This window comes from Typopeltis vanoorti, chromosome 14, assembly GCF_054136105.1.
Source record: "Typopeltis vanoorti isolate ZY-2024b chromosome 14, IOZ_Tvanoo_1.0, whole genome shotgun sequence".
In the NCBI taxonomy this organism is placed as follows: Eukaryota; Metazoa; Arthropoda; class Arachnida; order Uropygi; family Thelyphonidae; genus Typopeltis; species Typopeltis vanoorti.
This window is the reverse complement of record NC_143562.1, coordinates 25,925,303-25,952,675: the sequence shown is the minus strand read 5'-3', so window position 1 is coordinate 25,952,675 and position 27,373 is coordinate 25,925,303. Positions and strand designations below refer to the sequence as shown.

Sequence of the window (27,373 nt, the reverse complement as noted above, 5' to 3'; positions counted from 1 at the left end):
CCATTCAACCATTGCCACGGCATTGATATAAAAAAAAAAAACTATCAGCATTGCCTTCAATTTTGACTTATTCATTCTTGACTTTTTCATTCTCGGTAACATGGGAGTTTTCTAGTGCATCGATTGTCTTTTTGTTTCTGGATCGTACTGGAAAATCCACATCTCATCGCATGTGATGATCTTCTCTTGCAAGTCCGTCTCCGCTGTCAGCTGGACTTGCAGTGGATGAGGTAAAAGAGAAAACGGCAATGCTACTGAAGCAAATAACACCTGATGACTTGCAGCACTGCTTCTAACAATGGAAAATTCATATGCAGTGGTGTATAGATAGAGGAGGGGAGTATGTCGAAGGAGATAACAATTGAGTTGTACAATTGTAATAATACACCACATTTTTGCAACCAAGTCTCGTTATTTAATAACCACACTTCATAATATATACCTAACAGGTATATATTACGATTATATAATATTTTTTAAAATTTATACGATTATATTGTATAAATTATGTTATAATTTATACAATATTAATGTGAATCCTACCACAACAAGTCGTGAAATCACCACATCCCTGGCACTGTGTGTGAACTAATAGTTAGATAATATGTTTCCCCTAGAACTAAATATAGAAATTTTTCAAGCGAATTCAGCCCTCCAATAAGAAGACTGGTGGTAATCTTACATTGAGCATGAAACATCAACTACAACTTACAAACATTCAACAAACCTTCATGCCACACTGCGATTCAAACCAACAACTTGTTAGTTGAAAATGGAGATGCTGTCCATCCAACCAAGTAGATGTGGATATAATGTTGGCAGTGCCCCAAAAAATCTCCCTAAAGTGCTCCCATAAAAAGGCATTTTGATTAATTGACAACCTTTTTTTCTTACAGATTTACTTTTATCACTGTCTTGTAAATATTCTCTTTCTACATTATACCTTTTTTATAGGTATTTTCAAAGGCATTATTCTGCTTGAACTGTTTGTCATCATTCTTCCATTCTTTTCTAACATTAAAAGCATCATGAGCAGCTACTTTTTTACTAGTTAATTAACATCCATTTCCTCTACAGCTTCAAACCTACCAAAGTAACTTCTCTTTCTCCTCTTTCATTTATTCTGCCTCTGTTGTCTGGAACAGCCTTCCTCACAAGCTTTTTCCTAAACATTACTTCCTGCTATAATAAATTTAGTTTAATCCTTTATCCAAATGTAAGCAAACAAAGTTTGCACCTGAAGTATTTTCAGGACTGAGGCAACTCGTGGTAAAGGTGGACCAAGCTCTCATCACTACTTGTCTTAGTATCTCCCATAATGCAAAACACATCTCCTTGCAGACACGTATAATGCTATGCATTAAGGGAAGGGCCACTACCCAGATCGGTTTTGACCTTTATTGAGGTCTCGTCAAGGAGATGTGTTTCGCATTATGGGAGATACTAAGACAAGTAGTGATGAGAGCTTGGTCCACCTTTACCACGAGTTGCCTCAGTCCTGAAGATACTTCAGGCGCAAACTTTGTTTGCTTACACTTGGGTAAAGGATTAAACTAAATTTATTATAATGTAACCAAGTGGGAAAAAACTTCCAACAAAATTGCTTCCTGCTATTCAAGAAAAAAATTATCACATTCCCACCTATCAATTGATATATACCTTTCCATCCAATTCTTGTCTGTCTCAGATGGGTTGAGTCCTCTTATTATGGGTTTTAGGCAACCTAATGCAGCCTGCCATTCCTCTGTTGCATCCGTCTAAGGGTAAGTATTTTATATCTATAGATATGCATTTTCACATACCTAGTTTTCCTTTACAGAATGAAAAAAATCCAAATTTCTGGGAAGAAAACCTTAAAGGTTGTTCACATCATAGACAGGATTCAAACCCATATGTTTCCAATGAAAGGGCTTCATCTTTGTATATAGCAAATGAACTATAAAGGCTCTTGAGTCTTTGTAGCACAATTGGAAAAATGACGATTGTGCCCTTTGGTTAGAAAAGGACTGAGTTCAATTCTCATTGTGACAAGAGTAATCTTTATGTAGGTTTGTTTTCAATCAAAGGTGAGTAAGCCAATATCATACGGTCGTAGCAGGATTTTTTCTCCTGGAAACTGGTTTTAATCTTGCATACAGGTAAATCAGCCTTGAGAGCACTTGCAATTTACAGACAAAAAATGTTAGTGGTGGTGGTGGGCAGTAGATGGTATGGTGATGGTATTAGTGGTTTTGTGTAGTTGACAGATTAAAGGGTGGAGGTGAAGAGTTGTAGAGTACAGTGCCCTCCCTCAATGAGTCCTTGGACTCCTTGGAGGTGCCACATAATAATAATAATAATAATAATAATATATGTATATATATATATATATATATACACACACATTAAAAAGTTTTAATGACTGATACCGAGAGATAAAGAGATGACATGGTATATTTGAAAAGATACTACTAGTTTACTAATTTTGTTGAATTGATCAACATCTTCAGGTATCACAATCAAAGAAATATATAAAAAATTACAGAGACTTAAAATTGCATTAACAGAAAGTACAAAAGGCAGTAGCATGTTTGAAAACAAAATGCGAACTTGAGTTCCAAATAAACGTAGACTACGTGCTGTCACGAGTGCGCCAATACTGAACAGAGTTAACGTGTGCATCAGAGAGATTGTAACTTAGGCTGTTGTTGATATGTGAAGAATCTAGAGAAATTTCTCTAAATTCGACAATCTTTCTCTCAAGCTCATCATAGCACACATGGATGTTAGAAGTTTGAGTCCAGTTCACAATGTTTTGGCGGACTTCATCTGAGTTAACTGAAAAGAGAATGTGGCTAGACAGAGCACTGGCTCTAGTCCTATTGTAGGAGATACTAAGACAAGTAGTGATGAGAGCTTGGTCCACCTTAGAGATGTGTTCTTCCAAACGTAGAAGGATGGATTTAGCAGTCTGGCCATAGTATGGCTTTCCACAATCACATAAAATCTTGTAGACTCCTGGAAACTGAGTTGGAAGATGTTTCTACGTTTGGAAGAACACCGTACAGATATCTCCTACAACAGGACTAGAGCCAGTGCTCTCTCTAGCCACGTTCTCTTTTCAGTTAACTTAGACGAAGACCGCCAACACATTGTGAACTGGACTCAAAACTTCTAACATCCATGTGTGCTATGATGAGCTCGAGAGAAAGATTGTCGAATCTAGAGAAATTTCTCTAGATTCTTCACATATCAACAACAGCCTAAGTTTCAATCTCTCTGATGCACACGTTGCCTCTGTTCGGTATTGGTGCACTCATGACAATGCGTAGTCTAGGTTATTTGGAACTGAAGCTCGCTTTTGTTTTCAAACATGCTACTGTCTTTTGTACTTGTTCTGTTAATGCAATTTTAAGTCTCTGTAATTTTTTATATATTTCTTTGATTGTGATACCTGAAGATGTTGATCAATTCAACGAAAGTAGTAAACTAGTAGTATCTTTTCAAATATACCATCATCTTTTTATCTCTCGGTATCAGTCATTAAAACTTTTTAATAATATTTCCCACCGAGTAAAATGAATTATAATAATAATAATATATATATATATATATATTAGGGTTACCAAGTAATTTTATAAGCTTGGATATATATATATATATATATATATATATATATATATATCAAATCCTGTTTAAGATTTAAGATGTAAACAACCTATCAGAGTTTTAAAATTGAAGATGAGTCAGCTGGTCTCATATGGAAGTGGTCACAAGAATATATATATTCAGGGCCAGTCTGAGAGTATCTGATGCCCCTAGGCAAAAAAAATTTAGGTGCCCATATACATTGTTTCTCTATATATATTTTTATCATACTCACACAAGCACACGTACACATGTGGATATTTATAAAAAGAATATCATTATGAACATTAAAAAAAAATTATTAATCAAAACTGATACATTTGTATACATATATGATTACTCCTAATATCTGTATAGCAAGAAAATTATTACATCTTAAATACAAAAATTATGAAAAATTAATCTTGGGACATATGCCAGAAGGAGGAAAAATCTCTGCACTTGAGGTTAAGTATATAAAGAGCATGGGAGTGGAAGAAATAGAGAAAGGCAAAAATAATGTAGGATCATCATCCAGCACCAGGACGGCTTGACTTATTTCAGTTTTTGTTAAAGATACCAAGCTATTTTAAACCTGGTTTTACTCCATTTCCCAAGTAAGCTAACAGACAAGTAAGTCAAGTTTGCGGCTGCAAGTATTGCAAGTCTGGGTGACCCCCGCACGTAGTGCAACTCGTGGTAAAGGTCGATAAGCTCTGATCATTATTCTTAATATTTATCCTTAATGTACAGCCCATCTCCTTGAGGAGATGTATAATGCTATGTATTAAAGGCAAGGAGCCACTACCCAGACCAGTTTCGACCTTTATTGAGGTCTCATCAGTGGGAGCCAGGCTAGAAATACCAAGATTTTAGTAATACAGAGCTTATAAGTATTTTATCAGAACAAGTTACCCTAAGGTGTTTTGGCCTTATTAAATAAAAATCTCAGGATGAGAGATAGATGTGCAAAATATTTTAACCTTGGGTATAATAAATGTTAAAGGTACCAAGCTATTTTAAACCTGGTTTTACTAAATTTCCCAAGTAAGCAAACAGACAAGTAAGTCAAGTTTGTGCCTGCAAGTATTGCAAGTCTGGGTGACTCTGCACGTAGTGCAAGTCAAGGCAACTCGTGGTAAAGATGGATAAGCTCAGATCACTATTATTCTTAATATTTACCCTTAATGCAAAGCACATTTCCTGGTGGAGATGTATGATGCTCTGTATTAAAGGCAAGGGACCACTACCCAGACCAGTTTCGACCTTTATTGAGGTCTCATCAGTGGGAGCTGGGGGGGGGGGCTTATACAACGGAATGATAACTTTTTATCTCTGCAGGTCAGTGTCCTTCTCAGTATTGCAGTAATCCTCTGGGTTATCTTCACCACCTTTGCAATATGCTCCCTAAATTTCAGTTTTCTATAAATCATCGCCATAAGATCTCTTGTCTCCCCTACTTCCTCCAGTACACCTCCTCCAATCGAGTATGCAGCTTCCCATCGATGTATGCCAAACTTCAAGACTTGACATTTTGCTGCATTAAACTGACATCCTCATTTATTTGGCCATCTGTCTAGTTTATTTAAATCCTCTTGCAGGAATGCCACATCTGCACTACTACTGATAACCATTCCCAGCTTCACATCATCTGCAAACAACTGAATATCCCCTTGCAATCCATTGACAATGTCATTAATATAAAGGTTGAACAATATAGGTCCCAGTACAGAGCCTGTGGAACCCCACTTGTAACTTTCTGCTTCCTTGATTACTATCTACGACTATTATAATCATCTGCCTTATAATTCCACATACATTCATTTCTCTCTGATACTCCTGCATGTCTATTCATCTTCCAAGTCAAAACCACATGGTCAGTCTCTCCAACTGGTGGGAGAGATGTCATCTCAGTTATTATCAGCTCTTCTCATGCTATGACCAAATCCAAAACTTGTGAGCCCTTGTTCCCTCTATTACATGTTGCTTAAGACATTTGTCCCTCAAGAATTCTAGAAACTCCATTCCCTTATTACTACATGCATTTTCCTCTTCCAAGCTTATACTGCTTTAGTTAAAATCTCCCATAACAATCATTCTTCTTGCACTTGCCTAAACATCTCCTGCTCCCCATTCTCTGTGCTCCTTGGTTTGTAGCAACATTCCAATAAATATCTCCTATCTTGGCCACCTCTACCTCACACCATATGCTTTCAAAACCATTACTGTCACTGCCTTCCAAAGCCTCCACTCTTAGAGGACGTAAGTCATCACTTATCATGAGCAGTTATGATAAGTGATGACTTACCACGTTTTCCACCACGTTTTCCTTTCCATATGGGTGAGAAATTATCCAAACATTGATTGGGTAGCAAAAAAAAAAAACTCATGATAAGAATGAAGGTGGTTTATTGAGCTGTTTCGAGACAACTTTTCTCAAGCAGCATGTTAAACAAGGAACTCAAAGTTATGGATTGTTACATTTAATCATAGCATCTGAATGGACCTGAAGTATCAGAAAGTGGTATATTGAGGATTAAAGGTAACCAGTGGTATACCCCAGTCCTTGACTACTGTTGTTCAATCTGTATATTAATGATATAGGGAAAGACCTGACAGGAGATGCTTAGCTGTTTGCTGATGATGCAAAGTGGTTGAACAATCAAGGATGTTACTGATATACAACATTTATAGAATGATTTAAATGGTCTGTAAGTGTGGGAAAATCATAATGGCTGCCAATTCAATGTTAGTTAAGTGTTAAGTTGTGCACTTTGGCATGATGAGATGTCCAGTGGCATATTATATTGGTGGGATTATACTTGGAGAAACTGATGGTGCTAGGGATCTTGGAGGTATGGTGAATAGGAATTTGAAGTTCAAAGGTTACATAGCAAAAATGCAATTACTCAAACGATAATTTCAATGATGAAATGAACATTGACATATATGGATGAGGAAGTCATTTTGTTTCATTATTAGCCCTTGATATGACTGTATCTGGACTACTGTGAATAGATTTGATCTCCTGTGTTCTGAAGGGATAAACTGAAGACACTGGTAGACAGGAGAAATAGGGATGATATGATAGAGGTTTATAAACTTTTGAAAGTAAGGATATTGGTTGTTGAAATTTTTTGTATGGAATTTAGGAAGAGGACAAAGGGTTGACATGGAAGTTAAATTTATGTGCAGTTGAGAAACGGTAAGAGCTAGATTTTTCTCTCATAAATGAGATTTAAAATTGTTCCGTTAAAATGATTTAATGGAACAATTTGTTTGTTAGTACATCTAGTGTGAATGAGTTTAAGAGAAGGTGTGACAGCTGTGGATGATGTATATGGCCTTCTTTAATGGGTCCTTGACTCCCCTCTAGGCCTCTGATGAAGATGATGATAATAATAATAATAATAATAATAATAATAATAATAATAATGACCCCAGAACAGACCACTGGCACACCACTAGTGACTTTCTTTTTTGAGAAACAGCATCACTGTACACAACTTGCTGATACCTGTCTGACAGCCTATCACCCATCCAGCTCATTAATGTAGCATCTAACTCCATCTCTTCCAGTTTAGTTCCCACATATCATGTGACTGTCTAGCAAAGATCTTTGGGAAATATATTACTATAGATGCATCTCTCTTGTCCAAGACATTTGTCACCTTGCTGTAGTACATGAATTATTTTGTAATACATGGTTAGGTTAGGTTAAAAATTAAATCTTTAACAAACCTATGGTTGATCATCATAGAGAATCCTGCTGTTACCCATTTCATTCTCATTCCTAGTTGTCACTCTTCTCTCCTATATTCCAAACCAGTGGCAGTTTGTACATAAGCACTCCGATACTGCAACCCCCCTCCCCAAGGAAAAAACGAAAAAATTAAATTTTGTTTCTGTTTATAAATAATAACAATGCTTACAACACTATATAAATGCAATACAACATGCTGTTGTATTGCATTTATATGTATGCATTTAAAGGTTACAGCTTATGTTTTGACATTGATTGAACAGTTAATAATTGGAATTGTTCAATTAACGCTTTAGATTATGAAACAAATGCACTGCGATCTAATGCAGTGTCAGAATTATCACGTTCAGTCAATTGCGGGCTAGACTTCCCAATATTCGTTTGCACTTGTCACTGCACATAACAAGTGAATTCGACACTGCTCGTTGAGCAGTCGCTACAGATAAATTGTATGCTTGCAAGCGTTATTTCTGTGAGAGACGAAACTTTTATTATTGGTGTGCAATTCGTGGTTAGGGTGAAATATTTTTGCTAAATCTTATTTTGTTTATGGATTTTATTTTCAAATATATTTTTAATAAAGCAAATTTTTTTAATATGTAAATTTACTTATTAATAAATTGGTTATTGATTAGGAAAAAATGAATTATTTTTCTTATTTTGTAGATGCACCCCCCCCCACACACACACTTAAAATTTTCATCTTCCACCACTGTTCAAACATAATTCCAGATACATAGATTGGCCTATAATTTGTAGTCTCCATCTCCAATTTTATTCTCTGTTCATCCCTTTGGAACTTGCCCTGTTGAAAGACTATTAGTAAAAAGGTATATCAAAGCAGCCATTAACTCAAATACATATATCTCTTACTCACCATCAGTCAATGCTGTCCCATTCTCTCTCTCTCTCTTTATGCTCAAGCCTTTTCATGAAACTGGCTGAGGAGAGTCTGTGAGAGTGGGGGTCATTAATCAGACAATGATTAATGTGCATCTAAAATCTCTAGAGAGATTTTAGATGCACCATCCCAAATGTGAGAGCACTATTCTAAGTTTAGGCAGATTTGTGATTGGTCCAGTGTCAGCCATGAATACTTTGTCATGGAATGAGTTCAAAAAGAAGTATGGTGGGTAGTATATGAATAATGGTTAGCATGAGCTTTCTATGATGAATCTTTAGATTCCATGGTGATGCCTCAATAATAATAATAATAATTAAAAGTTATGCATGAGATGATGATCAGCATTTTAACCATTCAGCGATTTTGGTAATCTGCCAATTCAATACTTTTCATAAATTATCTACCCAATTACCTCATGCATAAATGGTGCTTACTGTTTTTCTTATAAATATAATAATAATACTTTATTTTTTTTATTATTATTAATATCCTGTTATCAGTAAGCTATGCCAGTGACTGTGTTAGTAGCATTATCAGATCAGAGCAGAGTATGGGATGATATAAAATATTTCGTTAATATCCTATTTATAGAAAATGTAGGATGCTTGCTGACACCTGAATAACAAACACAGCCTAAGCTTATGTTGAATGCAGTGTGAATTTTTGTTTATTCCATATATCACTGTGAATTTTTTATTTTGAATTTGTTAATTATACGATGTTTATATCTAATTAACATGATATATGTTGCTTTTATTTTCTTTTTTCTTTTGTTTTGTTTATTTCGTTCATTCTTCCCACATTTTTATTTATTTAATTCTTGAATAAAAAGATTTCTGTACATTTTGAGGTACATGACATTATGTGAAAATTCATGCTGTCTACTTTGTTTGCTAATAATACGAGGGTGGTTTGAAAGGTGCTCGCCATGACCATAGATGGCAACACTATCGGCGACATTTTTTTTTTCTAAGTTGGTACATCTGTCATAAGCATCCATGTGAAATTGCAAGTCATTCTATCGAGTAGTTTGTTTTATACAGCTGTCTGAAGCAAAAGTGTTGTCTGTATCCCTTGAAATGGATAAAATTGAGTATTGCGTGGTTATAAAATTCTTTGTAAACGAAGGTTTAATGCCAAAAGAAATTCATTCGAAGTTCATAAAAGTTTATGGGCACTCTTCTCTTTCATTTTCAACGATTAAGAAATGGGCTACCGAGTTTAAACATTGCCATACCAGCCTTCAAGATGATCCAAAACGTGTAACAACACCAGAAATCATTGATCAAGTGCACAATATGGTATTGATGACCAGTGAGTCAAAGTACATGAAATTGCTGAGACTACAGGCATTTCAAAAGAACATGTAGAATATATTTTGCATGAAGAATTGCAAATGAAAAAGCTTTGCGCAAGATGGGTGCCACGCTTGCTCACAGCAGATCAAAAACACACTCGCATGAAAATCTCTGAACAGTGCTTGGAGTGTTTTAACAAGAATGAAACTGATTTTGTGAGTCAATTTATTACTATGGATGAGACTTGGATTCACCATTACACACCAGAATCCAAACCAGTGGGCAGAAGCCTGTTGTTCAGCGCCAAAGAAGACAAAGTGGGTTCCATCAGCAGGAAAGGTCATGGCATTGGTATTTGGTGATGCTAAAGGCAATTTGTTTAATAAATATCTTGAAAAGGGTAAAACAATAACTGGGGAATATTATTCCAATCTTTTAACCAAACTAAATGAAAATATTTGTGAGAAAAAACCCAGTTTGCAGAAAAAAAAAATCATCTTTTATGGAGTCAATGCACCTGCTCACAAAGGTGTTTTGGCAGTGGGAAAATTAAGGGATGCACTATGGATTGTTGGAACATCCACCCTATTCCCCAGATTTGGCTCCCTCTGACTTCTATCTCTTCCCACAACTAAAACTCTTCCTCTCTGGTCAACGTTTTTCTTTGAATCAAGAGGTGATTGCAGCTGTAGAGGGGTATTTTGCAGATCTCACTGAGAACAACTACTGGAACAGGATAATGGCACTGGTGCATCGGTGGAATAAATGTATTAGTCTTAAGGGAGATTATGTTGAAAAATAAAAATAATTTTGAAATTATAAATTTGTTATTTCATTGTTAGGCCAAGAATTTTTCAGACCACCCTCGTAATAATGCATTTACGCTTATCAAAGTAGTTTACTTATAATTTTTTTCTTAAATACTTGTTTTCGAAAAGCCTTATTTATGATTTTTAGGTAACTCTTGTCAAATGGAATGAGCCTTACCAGAAGTTGGCTTCCTGTGATGGAAGTGGAGTGATATTTGTTTGGATCAAGTATGAAGGCCGATGGTCCATAGAGCTCATTAATGATCGCAACACTCAGGTAACAGACTTCTCTTGGAGCCATGATGGCCGTATGGCTCTTATCTGTTATCAGGATGGATTTGTTTTGGTTGGCTCTGTTGCAGGACAGAGATATTGGTCATCGATGCTTAACCTTGATGCCACTATTACTTGTGGCATTTGGTCTCCTGATGATCAACAGGTAAAAATAATGGATTTGAAATTATTATTATTACAATTTATTATCTTACTATCCAATAATATTGCAATTAGCTTCCAAAAAAAAAAACTTAATTAACACGTTCGCTGCCACGCTCCTCAGGCATTGTTTGTTCCTGCATGCCAAACCCTTTTTGCATCTTAAAGGTCACTACAAGTAATCTCGTATTGATGAGTCAATGGTGTTGTGGCGTGATAGACTGGCGTTTCAGCAATACATAAAAAACAAAAAACATAAATATTGCGTGAAATTCTATGAACTATGCGAATCGAATGGATTGGTGATAAAAATAAAAATTTATACAGGAAAATCAGAATCCTCTTTAGCGAAAATGGCTCACGCATATGATATTGTATTCCGCTTGATGGAAGAATATTTAGACAGGGGTTATGTATTGCATATGGACAATTTTTATAAATCTGTAGCTCTGACAGAATTGCTTACCGACAGAAAATCATACGTGTGTGTAACACTGATAAATAATAGGAAAAACAATCCACCAAATGTTATTCAGAAGAAACTAAAGAAAGGGGAATTTGTCTGGCAAAGAAGAGGTCCTGTTGTAGTCAGGAAATGGAAGGATAAGAGGGAAGTTCTTTCCATTTCAAATATGCACAAATTTCAAATGGTTGAAACGCAAAATCGGAATGGTAAATTTCATTTAAAACCAAACATCGTTAGGGATTATAATTTGGGGATGTCAGGCACCCATCTTTCTGATCAAATGCTTTCTTACTATTCCACCTTACGAAATGCGTATGGCCAAAGAAATTGGCAATACGCATTTTTGAGGTATACATTCAAAATGCGATTAAATTTTATAACATGATTACTGGAAATGCAATGACTGCGTTAAAATTTAGAGATCAATTTATCTCAGTTTTTGTTGGAATGGATGAGCTTACAGCATCAGAGAATATCAGGAGGAATCGGATTTTCATTATTTGGAAATTTTACCACCAAGAGAAAAAAAGAATCGCCGACAAAGCCATGCCGGGTGTGTACACGAAACAAACGAACATGCAAAACACGTTATTATTGTCCTGTTTGCCAGGAAAAACCACCATTGTGTGTGGAAAATTGTTTTAAAATGTACCATTCTTAATTTGAATAAATTGTTTTTTTATTTTATTGATTGGTTTTTATTTTTATTGATTTTATTAGTTTTAAATTGATTTACAAATTACGTGTTATGCTACGGATTAACTCGCACTTGTCATAGGAGGTTGGTAATCGACATATGAGTATATTCGTAGTTGGCTTCTGAGGCACATGGATAATATACAATATTTTAGTTGAAATTATTTCCCTTCTACCAAGACCCCAGACGTGCTCTCCACTTTATTCAGAATCCAAGGGTCCAAATTATGGTAAATATATTAAGGGTTAACTCGAGTTTGACATAGGAGGTCGGTAAATCGACATACGAGTATACTCGTAGTTGGCTTGTGAAGCTCATATACGAACTACGAGTATACTCGTAGTTGGCAGCGAACTTGTTAAGAAGGGAGGGGAATTGGAGGAAAATAACTTTCATAATGGTTTCATAAGACATACATATTGCATGAATATAATTCAAGATTGGTCTTACTCAACCAACATTAGTTGCTTTTTAATTGTTGGTTTTATAATACCAATGTAGACCTGCTAAATTGCAAACTATATTTGTAGTTTCTGTAACCAGACCAAACAGTTATCAAATTATAAACAAATTTGATAGTTGATTGTAAATATCAAATCCAGAAGAAAGACGAGTTTTATATTATTACACAGTGCCTCCAAAGAGTCCAAGGACTCATCATGGGAGGGCACTCTACCCTACTCTGCTACACACACCTCACCAACCCCCCTACTACTTAATTCTCCGAATATACACAATGACACTACTACCGTTAACGGCATCTACTGCCCATAATGGTAGCTAATTGTCTCTATAGCACAAATGAAAGAATAATGGGACATTACACCCTTCAATTGGAAAAGACCTAATTTTAATTCTTGTCTTGAGAGAGGAATCTTTATATGGACTTTTTCAACTGGAAGTGAGTTAGTCAATCTCATACAGAGGTAGCAGGGTTTTTTCTCCCAGAAACTTGGGTTTTTGTCCTGCATACCAAAAAATTGGCCTAGGTGCGTGCACGCGCGCGCGCGCGCACACACACACACACACACACACACACACACACACACTATTTATGAAATAGCATAACAGTATCTTAACAAAGATATGGTTTCTTCAAATTCTAGCACAAGGATTGAAACGTTTCTGCTTAGTGTGTGGTTCTCTTCTAGCACATTTTGATGGCCAACAGGTGGTATGTATGAAGATTGTCGTTTTAAGGGCTGTATCAAAATAAGTTAATTTTATGTTTATTGTATGTGATATGATATTATGTAGTTTGTAGATTGTCCTTTCTGCATGATATTTGATTGGTATGTAATGTTTTTTCAGACTATATTATTTTAAAATTCTTCTTGTTTAGCAATGTGAGACAAAATGGCAGTAAGAGGGAAAACCATTGTCTATGTCAGTATGAAAAATAAATAAAGTGAATGGTATGGATTTTTCAAGAATGATATGGTTCTGTGAATATAATAGGTATGATTGGATATTATTATTATTATTATTATTTATTATTATTATTAAACAAGACCTCATGGAGTCAAAGACTCATCTAGGAGGTCCTTTTATTTCACACACATCTCATCATACCGGGTCTTAAACACATTCAAACTCCTTGCAGACACCACACTCTCAGGCAAGGCATTCCAATCATTCACAACTCTGCACGAAAAAAACCTGCCTCTCACTCCCCTACTCACACCCTCTTTATACAGTTTCCAGGGATGACCTCTGGTTCTCCCCTGATCTCCCACTATTCGCTGTAGAACTTCTCCACCATTGATCCTATAGCAACCCCTTACCAACTTGTAGGTCTCTATCATATCTCCCCTCTTCCTTCTCTCCACTAGTCTCTGCAAATTACATCTTTTCAATCTTTCCTCATACTCGACATTCCAGAGGTCAGAAACTACCTTAGTCAGTCGCCGTTGGACCCTTTCCAACATCTCCTCATCCTTCTGAAAACCAGGTGACCAAATCTGGGCACAATAGTCCATGTGTGGCCTAATCAAAGCCTTATACAATGGAACAAGAATCTCCCTACTTCTACACGTCAGTGTCCTCCTCATCATTCCCAGAAGTCTTTGTGTTGTCTTCACAATTTTGGCGATGTGACCCCTAAATTTTAGATCCTTATCCACTATCACTCCCAGATCTCTTATTTCCTCTACTTCCAACAATATATTCTTACCAAGCATAAATTCTGCATCCCATCTTTGTTTTCCAAATTTTAAAACCTTACATTTTGCAACATTGAACTCACACCCCCATTTGCTTGCCCAATCACTCAATTTATTCAAGTCTTCTTGCAAGGCCACAACATCTTCACTACTCTTTATGGTTCTTCCCAACTTTGCATCATCTGCAAACAACTGAATATCTCCATCCAAATCTTCGCCAGATGCTTATATGGAGAGGTTGAATAAGAGAAATAATATACACAAAGTGTAACATGCTGATGCATCATGAGGCTTGTTTGAATCAGAATAGAGAACATAACATAGTAATCAAAATGAACAACAAAAATGAGTGCATGACTGTTAAGAAAGCATGTGAGAAAAGTGTGCAGTGTGCACCTCCCGTGATGACTCTTTTGACTTTATTATTATTATTACACCCTCCATGAAGTTGACACACTTATTGACAGACTCATCGTGGGAGGTTCATTCAACTGACAACATATTTATCATATGGAATCTTAAAAGCCTTAATACTCCTTGCAGTAACAACACATTCTGGTAATGCATTCCATTCACTGACAATTCTCCATGTAAAAAATCTACTTCTCACACCCTTCTTCACCACACTTTTACATAACTTCCAGGAATGACCTCTGTCCCCTCCCTTCCCACCTTCTACTCTTTTTATAACCCCTCTGGATTAATCTGATAAAATTCCCTCACTAACTTAAACATCTCTATCATATCACCTCTCTTCTTCCCATCCACCAAACTCTGCAATCCACATCTCTTCAACCTCTCTCCATAGCCAGCATTCCAAACTCCTGATATCGTCTTAGCCACCTGTCTCTAGACCCTCTCCAATGTCTCCACATCACACTGAAAACCAAGTGACCTGATCTGAGCACAACAGTCCAAGTGTGGTCTGACCAGTGCCTTATACAGTGGCACAACCCCCCCCCCCCATCCCTGCATGTTACAGTACTTCTTATCATAGCAGCACTACGATATGCAACCTTTGCAACACTAGCAGTATGCCCTCTAAACTTCAGTCCACTATCAACCATCACTCCCAAATCTCTAATCTCATCTACCTCCTGCAGCACAGCACCATTGATATAGTACACAGCCTTATATTTCTGCACTCCAAAATGCAACACCCTGCACTTATTGATATTAAAACTACAACCCCACTCTTTTATCCAAGTAAAAGTCTATTCAAATCTTCCTGAAGGGATTCAGCATCAGCAGTACTACTTATAATTCTTTACAACTTTGCATCATCAGCAAAATAACTGGAGACCCCCAGTCAGTCCACATGATATATCGTTTACAAACAAGCCAAACAACAGGGGCCCAAGAACTGAATCCTGCGGCATTCCACTGGTTATCCTTCTTTCATTTTAGAAATTATGGACTTTACAATCATGTTATAAATAAGTCTTTTAATATCCTGACGTTTCGATCTTCATATCAAAATCATCATCTGGAGCATATACAAATATACAGGACAAGCTAAGCTACATTACATACAGTAAGCTAGAGAAACAATGAATTGATCACAAGTTATTCTACTGGCATGACCTCTAGTGAAAAAAAAAAAAAAAATGTATATATTTATAAACTACATCAAGCTAAATTCTATTTATGATAACATGAATAAACATTCTTTCTTACAGATAGGTTTCTCAGTAACAATGATGTCCTATTTTTAACATTACAATTGTTATTTTTGATTTAGGATCCTGGATTTTCTACAGTCCTGTTTATAGTTGCTCTTAGAGAAGAAGGTTCCTGGATCGAATATATGCCTTCCATATGTTTGGGATTTTTAGACCATCAATATTGTTCAGATTGGGGATAGTTGGTAATAATCTTACAGGCTTTCTTACATTTGCGTTCATACCATGTTTTGGTGTGATGTAGACAACTAGTGCTTTTCCAGTCAATTCTATGTAAGGTATTCAGGGCATAATCAGAAAGGCCAGCTTCACCATAATTATTATATTTAATGTGTTGTTGATGTTCTTTTTGTCTGATAGGAATTGTGCATCCCGTTTCTCCTATATATGATATGTTACAGGTGCAATAAATACGGTATACTCCAGGGTGGGCCAGCGGAGGGAATGGGTCTTTGGATGAGTTGAGTAAGCTTTTTAATTTTGCAGGAGGTTTAAAGGTGGCTTTCAGGTTGTATTTTTGTAGTATTCTGTTTATTTTATCTGATGTCCCTTTAATGTAAGGAATGGTTATAGTTTTATTGTAGTCTGGTTTGTCTTGTTTTTTAATGAGATCTTGTAGAGAATTTTGTTAATAGTGTTTTGGCTGTACTCATTTTTTTGAAAATTATTGCTGATAACTTTAAATTCGTTTTTCAGTGCCTGTTCACTGGAGCAGATCTTCAGAGCCCTGTTTTTTAGAGTATTAATGACACCTAGTTTTTTTGTTGGGTGGTGGTAGGAGTTTATGTGTATATTGGCCAGTATGTGTCAGTTTCTGGTAAACAGTGAAGGAAAGATTGCCAGAAGGAAGACGTGTGACCAGTGTATCTAGAAACGGAAGTGTGTTCTGTTTTTCAATCTCAGTTGTGAACTGTATGCATTTGTGTTGTTTGTTTAGGTGGCTAAGGAATGTGTTTGGCAGCCATGGAACCAGATCACGAATACATCGTCAACGTATCTAAGCCAGACTTTGGGTTTTAAAGGAGAGGAATCTAAAGCAAGTTGCTCAAAATGTTCCATATAAAAGTTAGCAATAGGAAGGGATAATGGCGAGCCCATGACTGTGCCTTCTTTTGTATATATAGAATACAAAAAGAAGGACATGGCATCATAAAGAATGCCATGGCCATCAAGCCAATTCTGTATTCTATTCCTTACACAGTGCCTCCAAGAAATCTCTTAAACACCTTGACACAACTGCAGCTATACAGACTGGCCTGTAGTTGGAGACTTCTGTCTTAGAACCATGCTTGTTGAGTTTTACTATTTTGCCTTCTTTCCACTCCTTAGGAACCCTACCCACTGCAAGGCTTTCATTAAATAACCAGGTCAAGGGCATAACCAACTGTGGTGCACATTCCTTAACCATACATGGTGATATGTCATCCATTCCCACAGCCTTATTCACGTATAACCCAACCAACATCTGATACACCTCTGTTTCTTTCACTTCCAATTCTCCAAATACTTGCCTCTCTTCTTTATATTGTACCAGATAATTTATACCAGTATGATATATATGCTGATAAAGTGCTCATTCAATATATCCACTATATTCTTTGCAGCTGTTAATCTGCTGCCATAACTATCCACCAAGTCTGGTGTTAATAATAATAAGTGGAACTGATGGTGAAAATGCATGTGCGACTGACATTAAGATAGTGACGGTAAATAACAGTGAAAAAGTGATGCATTTGAAAGTAGAGATGGTGAATATGAGGAAATGACAGAAATGAAGTGCAAAATGAAGAGAGTGGTAGATATATGCAAGAATGAAGAAAACTGGAATGAATTATGGCCGTATAAAAGAGATACCAAATGACTCATGAGTGGTATTGCGAGTGGTGTTTGATTATTAGATGTGTGGTGAATGAGAGGATGCACAAGTTTGTTCTTTTGGAAGGTAGAATGAGTAGAGTGGTCGAGGCATTAGATGTAAGAAGTAAGTGAACAAAAGAGTTGGTAGTCATAGGGAATGACTTGATTTGAAAACAAGGAGAATATAACAATGGATATCAGGAAGTTCAGGAGAATAAAAGAGAATAGTGTGGTAGGAAGGAAAGGTAGTGTGTTACTAATCATGACAATGATGTGTAAGGTAGGAAGGAAAGGTAGTGTGTTACTAATCATGACAATGATGCATTGAGGTAGAGAACAAGGACCATGAATGGTATGTTAGCAGAAATATATGAAGCTTGATTGATTAATTTCTGGTTTAGTGTCACAAGGACTGCAAAGGTCATAACTATGGCAAAGCAAAGGTTACAGCAGTATAGAATGTAATAATAAATAGTACTTTTTTTATTTAGTTATAAAGTAAATAAATAAATAAGTAAATAAATAGTAATGAAGTGATAAATTAAAAAATAATGTATACTGTACAAACAGAGAATTTAAAAATTATAAATTAAGCAATTGAATATCTTCTAGGGATAGTCCATCCTTTTATTTTTCTCCAGGTTCTACCTTTTGGAAAGGTAGAGCATGGAAAAAAGAAAGGGATGTCTGTCTATTTGATATGTACTTTTCAACCCATATGTCTTCATATCACCCCTGCTTCATCTGCCGGCCAAGTTCTGTAGATTAAATATGCTCAATCTATCCAAGTTAGACACAAATGTGATTAAATAAAATTTAATTCTTTGTAAAAAATGTAAATATGTCATGCAATTTATCTGAGTCTGATAACATCTGATTGAATGCATATTGCTCATCTAGATTAGTATAAATCCATTTCTCTCTTGTGAAGTGCTGACACTCCACCAGAATATGACAAATCCTGGTCATTACCAATGACGAGCCCATCGGTAGCTCAGTAGGCAAAGCAAGGGACTGTAGAGAAAGTGTGTGTGTGTGCACACGCACAGCTAATATGCATAGGTCAATGGTTCAATTTGGGTTTGATGAATAGTTTGAAACCTAGAATTATCAGGGTGGATAGTAGCAGGGATTGCCTCTTGTGGGAATAGGTGCTTGGGAGAAGGAGGAATACATCGTGTAATGCTGAATCCAGTGGAGTCTGGAGGACAGTGATAGGTATAGAAACTGATGCCAGGAGTATCCAGAATAAAGGAGATGAATTGGGATCTCTGGGACCTAGTTTACGGAAGATGGTATACTGAGAGGAGTAGAAGTAGCAGGGTATAGCATTTTTCGACAGGGAAGGGAAAACATGATGGTGGAATACTACTTATGATAGTGTGATGACTTATGTCCTCTCAGAATGGAGGTTTTGCAGAGTAATGACACTAATGGTTTTAAAAGCATATAACTCCAATGAGGTAGAGGTGGGTAGGACGGAATACTTAGTGGAGTGTTGCTATAAGCCAGGGGATCGTAGAGGGGTAAAGAGCAGGAATTGTTTAGGTAGTTAAGCTTGGCAAGTGCAAGAAGAATGATTGTTATCAGAGCTTTTAACTACAGCAGTATAAATTGTGAAGAGGAAACTGTATGCAGTAGTAAGGGAATGGAATTTCTGGAATTATTTAGGGACAAATGTCTTAGGCAACATGTAGTAGAAGGAACATTAGGTTCAAGAGTTTTAGATTTGGTCAAAGCATCAGAAAAGCTGATTAGAACTGAGATGTCATCTCTTCCCCCAGTTAGAGAGAGAGACCATGTGATTTTGACTTGGAAGATGAACAGACATGCAGGAGTATCAGAGAGAAAGCAATGTATGTGGAATTATAAGGCAGATGATTATAATAGTCTTAGATATCAAATTGGGGAATTCCATGGGGGAGGAATTGGAAGGGCGAGATATTATTAGTGCTTGGGAACTTGTGAAGGAATATTTATTAGCAGCAATAGCAAGTTAATATTATTATTATTTCGGGCAACTCCAAGGAGTCGACAGGCTCATCGAAGGAGGCCCTAACTTCATGTCAAGAACAACTATTCGACATTCACACAGTATCTATCATACCTCGCCTTGAACTCATTCATGGTCATAGCACCCACAACAGACTCTGGCAGCTTATTCCACTCATTCACCACTCTCCACTAACCACATTCTTGCCCAGCTTCCATGTATGGCCCCTTATCCTCCCACCACCAGTCCTATTCTCAAAAATATCTTCGGGATTAATCTTATAGAAACCCTTCAGTAATTTGAATGTCTCAATCATATCACCCCTTTTCTGCCTATCAACCAATTTTTGCAACCCATAAATCTTCAACCTGTTCTCATAAGGTTCATTTCACAGACCTGCTATCATCTTGGTCACTCGTCTCTGGATCCTCTCCACCTCCTCCCCATCAAGACTTGATATAGAGGAACAATAACTTGTTTGTCTCTGCTTGTTAAAGTATTTTTCAGCAACCAAGTGATTTGATGAGCTGATTTAGCCACTTTTGCAATGTGCTTCCTAAACTTCAACTCCCTATCCACCAACACTCCCAAATCCCTGGCCTCATCAATCTCCTGGAGTACGGTTCCACCAATGTGATATACTGCTGCTAATCTTTTCACCCCAAAATGCATAACCTTACATAACCCTAGCCCAGTCCTCCAAACTATCCAAATCATCTTGCAAAATTTTGACATCCTGTGCACTCACAATTGCTCTACCCAACTTTGTATCATCAGCAAACAAGTGAACACTTCCTCTCAGATCTTTTCCTATAACGTTAATGAACAAATTGAAAAGTAGTGTTCCAAGAACAGAACCCTGCGGCACACCACTAATCACAAGCCGTCTTTTGGACTCCACTCCTAAATAAACTACTCTCTGGTATCTCTCCATCAATCACCCTCCTATCCATCTCACCAGCCCTATATCCATCCCCATCTGCTCCAGTTTACTGATTAGAGTTCCATGTGGTATCCTGTCAAAGGCCTTGGCAAGGTCCAGTAAAATCACTGTAAACCCATTACCCTTATCCAGTTCAGCCGTTACTGTGTTATAAAACGTGAGCAAGTTACTGAGGCATGATCTACCCTTCACAAAACCATGTTGTCCCTCATACAGTATCCCATTTTCATCTGTCCAATCCTGTATTCTTCTCTTGACTAATTTCTCCAAGACCTTGACAACGATTCCTGATATGCTAATCAGTCGGTAATTTACAACAGCAGTCTTGGAACCTCCTTTATGCAGTGGAACTATTTTCCCCTCTTTCCACCCCCTCGGACTAACCCAGACCCGAGACTCAAATTAAACAAAATGGTCAAGGGTACTGACAATTCTTTAGCCGCTTCACATATGACATGAGCTGGTATACCATCCAATCCCACAGATGTATTGATATCGAGGTTTTGCAATAGACTGCTCACCTCCACTTCATTCACTACAATTCCCATATAATCTATCGGTTCATTCATTTCTGCAATGTCACCACCTGGAAGATATATTCTTGCAAAGTGCTCGCTCAGTAACTCAACTATATCAACTGATTCGGTTACCTCCCTACCATCAGCATTCTTTAAAATCATTCTACCATATACATTTTTTCTTTTACTTGCAACATATCGGAAAAAACTGTTTAGAATTCTCTTTAGCCTGCATGGCCAATGTTCTTTCATAATCCTTTTTTGCTTTTCTTACCACACTCGTTACCCTTCTGGCCTGCACTTTATACCGTTCATATGCCTGCGTTCATCTTTCTCTTTAAATTCTCTCCATAGTTGTTTATTTTTTTGCAGCTCAAGCTTAATGGTGTTATTCATCCATTTAACCCCTACTTGATTTATTATTCGGACTCTAGTTATACAGTCAGCCATTGCTTCATGCAAACACTTCTTAACTGCCTCCCATGCACTATCAACTTCTAGCCCTTGCAGTTGTACATGCCATGGCACTGAACCAATCAATCTCCTAAGCTTGTCATACTTACCAGCCCAATAATTCCACATGTACCCTGTCTTAATTGTAAATTCCACACCTTTAGCCACCTCCCAAGTCAAGACCCTATGATCACTCTCACCAATTGGTGGCGACGTGGTCATATTCGTTACAGCCAAATTCTCAGAGCAATTACTAGTCAAGCACTCTTTGACCCCTAGTATTTTCCATTACATGCTGTCACAGATAGTTGTCCCTTAATAACTGCATAAAATCCAATTCCTTCCTCCCATGTGTCCTCTCCTCCTTTCAATCAATGTTACCATAGTTGAAATCTCCCATAATAATTACCTTCCTCCCACTCATTTCTTCTGTTTGCTTATGCATACTATCTCCACCATCTATTCCATCACCTGGTCTATAGCAGCACCCAACTGTATATTTTGTTCTGCTAGTTTCAATCTCACACCAAATAGCCTCAAATGTGCTCTTTTCTCTATCCTGCAGTTCCACTTCTATTCTTCTTGGCTGTAGCTCATCAGCTATCATCAATAACACTCCTCCCCCATTTTATTCTCCCTGTCACTCCTGAACACACCATACTCCTCACATTCAATCCCACTAGCTGTGTCATCTTCTGTCAGCCATGTTTCACTAATGCCAGTAACTTGTGGTCTGGAAGTGCCAATCAAGGCCAAAAATTCTTCCTTCTTGTTCCTAATACTTCTGGCATTTGTATACATGAATTGCAGAAGCCAATTTGTCCCATCCCTATTTTGATGCCTTATACTAAATATCCCATTCTGATTCGTGGTCTTTCCTACTCTCTTGGGCATATTACACACATTCACACACTCAACTGTCTCCCTAAAATCTGCATATCTACTTCCCTCCCCCCTTAATAACTCTAGTTTCCCTGATTCTGCACATTCACTTCCACTACATTCGACGACACCTTTTCAAGTCTCCGTACACCAAATCCATTCAAATGTAAACCATCCATTTTATATAAATCCTTTCGCCCATTGAACTCATTCCACACATCCACAAATTCCACACCACTCATCAAACATAATTCACGCATAAAGTCATTAGTAATTATGGCTTTCCTTCTATACTCTTCACTGTCATCCCACGGCAACAGACTCACCATCCTAACTCTCTCACTCTTCTCTTTTGCTACCTCAAGCAATTCCTTCACATCCACACTCATAGCCTTTTTGTTTCCTTTCAAATCATTTGTACCTGTTGTATACAGCAAGTGAAGAAGAAGAGAACACGATTTTGTGTAAAGTGGATAACAAACAATAATAAACAGTTATTGTTTTCAAAAGTTGCAGGTAAAAAAGAGGTTATTGAAGAGATATAAGGAGGGGGGGGGAGTGCAGATGCATGAAGAATATAAGACTCAGGCCAGGAGAATGACTAGTATGGTGAGGAAGGCAAAACTGGAATATGAGAAAAGATTGGCTTTGAGATCCGAAGAAAATCCTAAGGAATTTTTTCATTATGTGGCCAGTAGGAGGAGAAATGATTGTGGAAGAATAACGTTGTTGAATAAAAATGGTACTAGAGTGACTGTTGGAAAAGACATAGTGGAGTTGTTCAGTGAACACTTTATTAGGGTTGAAAGTTTTTTGGCTTGGTTATACTAAAAATTAAAGATGCCGAGAAATTATATTCTCAGCTTCATTCTTTATCCGAGGGTAAACGAACAAAGTTTGCACCTGAAGTATTTTCAGCACTGGGGCATATAGTATAACCAAGTCAAAAAACTTTTAAATCTATCTCTAATCCAAAGTATTTTAATAACAAAGTGTGACACCTTTTGGCTACTCGTATATGAAAATATGACTTTGGCATTTCTTCAACCTTTGTTGAAGAAATTCTGAAGAAAATACTACAGGCACAAACTTTGTTTGCTTACACTTGGATAAAGACTGAAGCTGAGAATATAATTTCTTGGTATCTTTAACTTTATTAGGGTTGTTGTGTCGGAAATAACCGGCCTACTATCAGTCAGCCATTTATTTCTGACCCAACATGAGAAGAAATTGATTATGTTATATTGATATTGATAATACTAAATGAATTGTAATCAAAGAGGGTATATCAATTTAATTAGTAAGATTGTTATAAAATAGTCCAGATTGTATTCTAAAATCATGCCCAGTATGGGAAAATTATGGTTAAAGAAATCAGAATCAACCAATCAATGGAAGGTCAAATCACTACCTAAGAGTCCACAGTGACACAGCAGATAAACCATATAGCCATCCGGTAACCTCAACCGTAACAGTTCCGTCAAGAGAGGCATGGAGAAAAGAATGTGACATCATCGATACCTGACGAATCAGGGATAGTTAAGGTGACGAAAGTAGTGAGAGAGGGTGCTCACGGATGAAATATAAGGAGCTGCACGCATTTAAACAGTCTCTCGTGTTCCTGTTCAAAGGCCGTGAAGGCTGAGGAAGCCTGTCCCGGTATCCAGCAACATTCCACGTTGCTGTGGGATCCGATATGCACAAGATGTCCAACAGAACATCGGCAGACCAGCAGACTGAGCAATTGGTAAATCTGCTACCAATGTGAAGGGGAATGACGGCGAAGAGGATCCTTCGAGGGGAAAAGAAAGTAACAGACAGAGGAGCGACAAGAGAATCTTGCCACGTCCGAAGAAAACCCGGGACTAAAGTTAAGGAACCAACTTCATTAAGGAAATAGCCAGTAAGGTGCAGAACTTTTATTTTATATAACAAGTCATATAGAAAGTGAGGAAACAAAAGGAGAGAGAACTTTGAGCATAACCCTGCTCGAGCCATCTATTTGAACTAATCGTCTGTGATAAGACCTTCTTATGGTAGTTTAATCTTTTGTGTAAGAGAGACATTATAGGAGAACAGTTATTAAATGATTCAGTATATGCGATAGTGTGTGAAGGCCCTGTTCCTTATATTGAGCCTATAACTTATATAAGTTTTACAGGAAAGAGTTTAGTCCTCTGACTAAGACAGTGACTGTTAATTGAGTGAATATATCATGTACATTTAGCTAAGGTTGTAATATTCAAGAATTGCATAACCACGAGAGCATCACTTAATCCTAATGCGAGATACAAGAATAAGGATGATTAACTAATGCTCTTGACATAAAATTGAATGAGCCTGTGTGATAAGAGATATATATAAGAGAGATTTTAACATTTAGGATATTTGAGTGATTCATTACAGTAGTATGAAAATCTATGCATGAGTTTATCCTTACATTATTGAGATATGATTTTAGTGTAAATACCTTTTGTTCAAATAAATGTATTCTTTTAAACTAAAACTTGTGAGTTCTTGTGTCTGAGACTGAACTACCACTTAGAAAAGTTCGGACCTGTATGAGTAGGGGATATTGTATAAAGAGCAGGAAAAAGGGAGCCACGACTGCATACCATGTGATCTCTAACCTCAGTTAAATTGTTGAGATAATTAGTAGCTTAACTGGTTTCTGGCTGACACAGTCGGTCCTAAAATAATTTGTCAGGAATTATTTTAGGACCTACTTCTCCAGTATTTCATCCTGGAGAAGTAGGTTTTAATACTAAAGGGATAGGACAGATTTGTGGTTTAGAAGTGCAAGAAGAGAGTGTGTTTCAATTATGTACTCATACATATTTGAAATACGTTTTTGAAGTATGTATTCAAATGAGTACTCCAGATATCAGTAAATCAGTGGGACTAGATGGAATTTTGCCATGGGTTTTGAGAAAATGTGCTAAAGAACTGACACTCCGTTGATTAGGCTTTTCAGTGAAAGTCTGGCCATGGGAAAGATGCCCAAGGAGTGAAAGGAGAGTAAGATAGTGCCATTGCATAAGGTTGGTAGGAGACTGGAAGTGTCAAACTTTAGACCAGTTTGTATTTCATCAGCAGTTGTTAAGATCTTGGAGAAAGTGAGGGTGAGGGATCATATATAGCATTGGGCAGATGAGGGTAATGTTATTTTGTGAGAGTCAGCATGGATTTGTTAAGGGGCACTCTTGTTTTAGTAATATGATTGCCTTTTATAATAAAGTGACAAGAGCAGTTGATGAGGGGGAAGGCATGTTCTGCCTTTTTTTTTTCCTTTTACTAAGGCATTTGACAGGGTATCACATGATAAGCTAATATTTAAGTTGCAGCACTTGGGTTTAGATGTCAAGTTAGTCAACTGGATTCAGGATTGGCTATCTGATAGATAGCCAATCCTGAATCCAGTTGACATATCGGAGAGTTGTGTTTGGGGGAACAGTATCAAGGAGGCAGAAGGTTGGGGTCCCAGGGCTCAGTACTGGGACCTGTATTGTTTAGCCTTTATATTAATGACATTGTCATTGGATTGCAGGAGAATATAATATTGCAGGATATTCAAATCCTGCAAGAGGATTTGAATAAACTAAATGAGCAAATGAATAGGGACATCCGTTTAATGCAGCTAAATGTAAAATCTTAAAGTTTGGGATACATTGATGGGAGGCTGCATACTCTGTTGGAGGAAGTGGGGAAGGCAAGGGATCTGGTGGGTGATGATTGATAGAAGCCTGAAATACAGAGAACATATTTCAAAGGTGGTGAAGGTAACCCTGAGTATTGCTCCAATACTGAGAAGGACACTGACCTGCAGAGATAAAAGAGTTGTCATTCCATTGTATCAGACCTCACTTGGATTATTGTGCTCAGATTTGGTCTCCAGGATTTGAAGGGGATAAATTGACTGTGAAAAGAGTGCGGAGGCAGATAACAAAGTGGTATCAGGACTGCATGATGTTAGTCACGAAGATAGGCTGAGGGAATGTGGACTTCAGAGTTTGTTGAATAGAAAAAGGAGAGGTGATATGATTGAGACTTTTAAACTATTGAGAGGTAGTTACAGGATTGACTACTGGGGAGATCTTTCGTTTGATGGAATGGGGGAAGAAGCGAGGACAAGAGCCATCCCTAGAAGTTATGAAAGGAAGCTGTAAGCAAGAAGGTGAGGAGTGGTTTCTTTGCATGGTGGGTGGGAACAGTGGAAGGCATTGCCTGATAGAGTGGTGAGAGCACACAAACGGTCAGTGAGTTCAAGAAATTCTATGAAAGACTGTGTTTTGTAAGAAGGGCCTCCCACGATGAGTCTTGTGACTTCACGGATGCCTGACTCATAATATTAATAATAATAAATGGTGAAATACGTGTGGCATTTTTCACACATAGGTGGGTCATCAGCCCTCAGTAAATAGGAATGTGTAAGATGACAGTCACTTATGCACAGACTAGCAAGAATAACTTCTCTTCTGTTTCCACGTTGGCTAGACTGCCAGTGCTTATTTTCAAGCTTGATATCATGCAATTTGTTTGTCAGTGTTCCCTGCCATGAAGACTGCCATTGAATAAATAGCTTTGATCCTATAAACTGTCTGTAGTCTGTGTATGGGATTGTGAAATAATATGTTATGAGCTGATTTTGCAGCTGCATCTTCAGTTTCATTTCCCTTAATTCCAGTACAGTTGGGAATCCAGCACAACCAAACATCAAAATTAAGGGTCTTCATTTTGAACAACAGGTACAAAATGAGTCAATGAGGCTGCATACTCATTACACACTTTTGGTAGTATTTTTCTTTTATATGCACAAGCATAAGCTGAATAGCATGCAATTCTGCTGTATAATTACTGCAATTAAGTGGGATCTTGTAGGATATAGTAATGTCAGGAAAAACAGAT

At 37.2% G+C, this 27,373-nt stretch overlaps 1 protein-coding gene across 1 annotated transcript in view; it reads left to right on the top strand.

Moving 5' to 3' along the window:
* Positions 1-27,373, top strand: part of LOC150099318 (tubby-related protein 4-like) — a 215,813-nt gene that overhangs the window by 23,728 nt on the left and 164,712 nt on the right. Inside the window, exon 2 of the mRNA XM_090404314.1 lies at positions 10,529-10,819. Within this exon, the coding sequence (XP_090260440.1) occupies positions 10,529-10,819 (291 nt within the window). The remainder of the gene's footprint in view (positions 1-10,528; positions 10,820-27,373) is intronic.